Here is a 5,534-nt window from a genome sequence, read left to right on the forward strand (position 1 = left end):
ACACACACACTTACACACACACTCACACACTCTCACTCTCTCTCTCTCTCTCTCTCTCTCTTTCTTTTAATATATATATATATATATATATATATATATACCTACACACATATATATACACACACATATATATTTATTCTCTTTCCTCCTTTTTCCTCACTCTCTCACACTCTCATTTTTTTTCTATCTCTATCTCTGTATATATATATATCTCTCTCTCTCTCTCACTCTCACACACACACAATCTCTATATATATATATATATATATATATATATATATATTATATATATATATATATATATATATATATATATATATATATATATATATATATCCAAATAAAGGTGTTATAAATGTATTTGCTTATAAACGACCCAGCTACTCCTATTGCTTAGTATTCTTATACGATGACACTCGACAAGACCCCAAATCAGAACACGTTGAACAGGAACGAAATTGTATTCAAAATAACAATGGTAGGTGAACAGCAATCACTGGTTTGAATAACGTTCATATATTTATAGTATATACATAAGAAGCTTCTAGAGTCTTCTCCAAGCAACGACTAGAGCTGATTGGGTAATAATTAGCCAACCAGCGTGCAGCAACACCATCATACATGAAACATGCTTTAATCCAATCTATGTCCCGCTAACAAAAGGTCAGATATTATTAGGTATTAGAATGAAGGAAACATAAAGGGTGGGTGGTGTAATAGTTGAGTGTGGAGTTCAAAGACAGATAAGATAAAATGTGTGATAACTTTAGAGGTAATGAAGGAGTCATGAAATTAAAAACAAATAGGATGGGTTACGTAATACTTGGTTGTAAGCAGCTGATGAGAAACCACGAAATATAATGAATTCATATTATTCTGCATCAATATTTGTTCGGTCTTATAGTATCATCTTGAATTATAGATTATGCAAGATGTTCATCAAACTAAAATATATAACAAAAAAGAAAATTAGTCTAGTCACTTACATTTTAACAAACGTTAATTGTTTAGATAATTTCACATTCATTTCATGATATTGTAAAACTTGATTTTGTAAATTACTCAATTTTTCTTGAGCACAATGAATCACATTATTCATAAGTAATAAATCATTTTCATTATTAGATAATGGATTCAATTGTAAATTAAATGATAAATTATTTTTTATACTTAGAAAATCTTTATCATTAGGATTAATTATTAATCCTTTATTGGATACTTTATTTAATTTATTTTTTAATTTAATTAATTTTAATGAATTCCTAAATTGTACATTGAATAATGATTGATTTGGTGTATATGTTGAAAAATTGGCGGGAGAATATTTTGAATTTAATAATTTTAATTTAAGATTAGTTAAATTATTATTATTATGACGTTGATCATATAATTTTGATGCAGATATTGAAGTCATTTCAGAAATGGTATTACTTTTTTTTAATTCATGATTTTGTTTTATTTTAGAAAGACTACCGGTTCGAATAAAATGTGAATTGGATAATGATGTATTAGATGAAGAGTAATGTGAATCTTCTGGTAGGGTATTACACTTATGATTTTTCATTTCCTATGAATATAAATAGAAAAGAAAAAGAAAAACGAATTGAATTGGTAACTTCAGAAGTTAAATTTAGTAATTTTGATGATGCATTATTAAACTAAATGAAATCAATATTCAATAATTTTTATGAAGAAATGTTTATAAGCCAAAAGATTGAAATTCAGAAAACAGTATTACATCTTTAATTGGTCACGTGATCGTCAAGTATGTCTTAGATAAAAACAATCAAAAAAACCTTACATTTTTAAGACACATATCAAACAACAAAAGAAATTTGGGATGTTTTATTATTATAAGAAAATATGCATTTTATACATATTTTACGAATGTTTATACAACAATCTATTCATTGTCACTAGGATTAAATTTACATCATAACAAACGGCTTTATAATCAATTTGACTCATGAAAAATTCAATTGGTTATGAGTAGAGATTTCTCACTAAGTAATATTTGAAAAGTATTTTACCACACACAAATCCTTTCAGCACTCACCTTATAATTCAATAATTTTCAAAAATATAAAACTTAAGTTTATTTCGAGAATAAACTGTGTATCTCAATCTACAATGAATAGCACTAAAGAATGCAGTGTTTTTTAAATGTGAAATGCTAACGTTGAAACACAACAAAACAGATTTTTTTTCCTTTTCATTAGAACACTTTTTGTAACATATTATTTGTTCAGGTGTACCTAAGATAAATTTCACTTAAAAATATCCCATCTATTAAGAATACAAGGGTACTATGTTGAGAGATTTTCTAAAATATATAAAAAAACTGAGTACAGAGTACCATTGTTCTCATTAAACAGGTTATTTTTAAAATCAAAAGGATAGAAAAGACAATAATCTTAAACACTTCAGTTAAAGTTAAGTTCTTCCATGATGATTCCTAAAACTGATTTATCACTCTGAATAACTTATAAGGTTTAAATCAAAAAACGAATTATGTAAGTGTCCATTAGGAGATTATTTATGAAACAAAACTAGCCCGATGTCAGGAAAAATATTCTGCATAGCTTTTAAGTAACTTTATAACAAATTAATGGTACCAGTGCTAGTCTTCAAGTTACGCTTGCTGTGTGTAGACGGAATAATTCCTTTGTTTCCTATTTCCAGCTTCTAAGTCGGTTACTTAATGCTGAAACCTAAAATCTAATGAATGAAGCCGATTTAATCAACCATACATAATGAAATTGTTCACACACACAAATTTAATTAGGCATGTTTTTATTCGCTTAATGAGTAACAATATGTACAGTGTAAAATTTAAGAGCTTCGTTTCAACACTCTAAACTATCTACATACACAACAATCGAATAACTACTGAAGTATAATGAAAGAGCCCATTTTAAAGTATTTTTAGATCAATAATAAATTTATACGTAATGCAGTTGACATATTTGTCAAAAAACTCTTTAACTGATGAAATTTTTATCGGTTTTATTTACAATATGATTGGTTTATATTGTAAACATTTTTTGTTTAAACTATTACGACTATAAATGGTGACTGGAATTTATAAAATTTCACGTTACATTGATTAGCGTTTATTATAAGGTAGTTATGATCTACTAGAAAACAATTCTCAAATGATCTAATATGATCTAAATGATAATATTTCAGTTAATTTATTACGATGGTAGTATAAAATTCCATTTAAGAAATATTCATTATTGTGGATAATTTTAGCGTTTAGATTATTTCTTTTTCTAACTTATTAACCCTATATTGACAGTGAATGATCTGGAACAAGAAAACAGAATTATATTCGTATCTAATATCTCTTTGCCGCATATTATATATATACTTTGGTCTAACTTCGAGATCAACAGGCTAGATTCCGTAAGGATAGGTCGTGCACAGACCAGATTGCAACACTACGGATCATCGTGGAACAATCTGTTGAGTGTAACTCATCACTATACGTCAATTTCATTGACTATGAGAAGGCGTTTGACAGTGTGAACAGTATGGACATTATGGAAACTTCTTCGACGCTATGAAGTTCCTCAGAAGATTGTCACCATTATCGAGAACTCATACGATGGACTACAGTGCAAAGTCGTACAAGGAGGACAGCTGACAGATGCATTTCCAGTAAGGAGCGGAGTCAAACAAGACTGCCTACTCTCCCCCTTCCTCTTTCTTCTATTGATTGACTGGGTTATGAAGACTTCGACATCTGAGGGGAAACATGGAATACAATGGACATCTCAGAACCAATTAGATGATTTGGACTTCGCAGATGACCCAGCCCTCCTCTCTCATACACACGAACAAATGCAGATGAACACAGCAAATGTAGCAGCAGCCTCCGCATCGATAGGCCTCCACATTCACAAAGAAAAAAGCAAGATTCTCAAATGCAACACGAAGAACACCAACCCAATCACACTTGGTGGCGAAACTCTGGAAGAGGTGAAAACATTCACGTACCTGGGAAGCATCGTTGATAAACAAGGATGATCGGATGCAAATGTAAAGGCGAGGGTTGACGAAGCAAAGGCAGCATTCTTACAAATGAAGAGCATTTGGGACTCAAAACAACTGTTAATCAATATCAAAGTGAGAATCTTCAATACGAACGTCAAGACAGTTCTACTGTATGGAGCTGAAATGTGGAGAACTACCACAACCATCATTAAGAAGGTACAAGTATTTATAAACAGTTGTCTACGCAAAATACTCAACATCCATTGGCCAGATATCATCAGCAACAGCCTTCTGTGGGAAAGGACAAACCAGCTTCCAGCTGAAGAGGAAATTAGGAAAAGACGTTGGAAGTGCATCGGACATACATTAAGGAAATCACCAATGTGCATCACGACTCAATCCCTAACTTTGAATCCGGAAGGGAAGCGGAAAAGAGGAAGGCCAAAGAACATATTACGCCAGGAAATAGAAGCAGATATGAGAAGGATGAATAACAACTGGAATGAACTGCAAAGGATTGTCCAGGACAGAGTTGGATGGAGAATGCTGGTGTGTGGCCTATGTTCCTCCACGAGGGGTAACAGGCGCAGGTAAGTAAGTATATATACTTTGGTACGTCATACTAAAAATTACACATTTCTGTGGTAAGTTTGTGAGTGGACAGTGCTGAGGAGACCCATTCAAAGAGGAAAGAGCAGTCTAGTGCTTTCTGATATATAAATTTTTAATTATTTATTAGATAGATATGGTTGAAAAAGATTTGATCTTTAGTCTCTTATTTCAAATTTCGCCAACAAAAATTTACGTTTAAAATTCTGCATAAAAACACTTCATCAGTATGATCTCCATAAAAAATTTACGTAATGAACCTATTATGTAGCACAAAAGGTTATTGAATTCTATTAAAAAGCAATTTCGTCTGTTTTATTTTCCTCAATGGAAGAAAAAAATTTATTTTAATCACTTGTTGCCACTGAAAAATATTTTCACTTCAATATTGAATATTAGACATGATTTGCTCCTTTTTTCAATCAATGAACATTGAACAATAGATTGGATTATTAAATGGACAATTAACAAAATGTTTCTACATATGGGTTTATTTATATTTTACGTGTCTAACTAAAAAAGTAGAATATTTTGAATTTCCGTTTTGTCTCAACTAACCGGAACTGATGTCAAAATATAATTTTGTGGTGTATGTCAAATTATGTAGTATGTAACACCAATCGGAAGTGGAAAACCTAGCAGCAGAAGGCTAAGAAGATCGAGTTTTGGAAAACAGAAAAGGGAATAGAAAGCAATTGTGAGTTGGAAGAATCATACAGAATGTAAAGGACGATTGATGACAGATTTACAAATGAAATATTTATTGTATGGTTTTCATATTCAAATAAGAAATTCTGTAATTTTGTATTAACAAATAATTTCGTTGTACCCACATGAGTTCTCGTTCATTACAATTCTATCAATATTAAGCAATAATAATGATTTTATAAAACTACATCTCTTTTAAGTTTTACAGTTATTCAATT

General features: G+C 30.5%; 1 protein-coding gene across 1 annotated transcript in view; it reads right to left on the minus strand.

Annotated features, from left to right (window-relative positions):
- The window catches only part of Smp_161720 (hypothetical protein), a gene marked incomplete at both ends in the record, with an annotated part of 18,588 nt that extends 17,489 nt beyond the window's left edge, over window positions 1–1,099 (minus strand). The window contains one exon of the mRNA XM_018793792.1: window positions 987–1,099. Within this exon, the coding sequence (XP_018648269.1) occupies window positions 987–1,099 (113 nt within the window). The remainder of the gene's footprint in view (window positions 1–986) is intronic.
- Between the last annotated feature and the right edge of the window lie 4,435 nt (window positions 1,100–5,534).

This window comes from Schistosoma mansoni, chromosome 1 (genome assembly GCF_000237925.1).
Source record: "Schistosoma mansoni strain Puerto Rico chromosome 1, complete genome".
Taxonomy (NCBI): domain Eukaryota; kingdom Metazoa; phylum Platyhelminthes; class Trematoda; order Strigeidida; family Schistosomatidae; genus Schistosoma; species Schistosoma mansoni.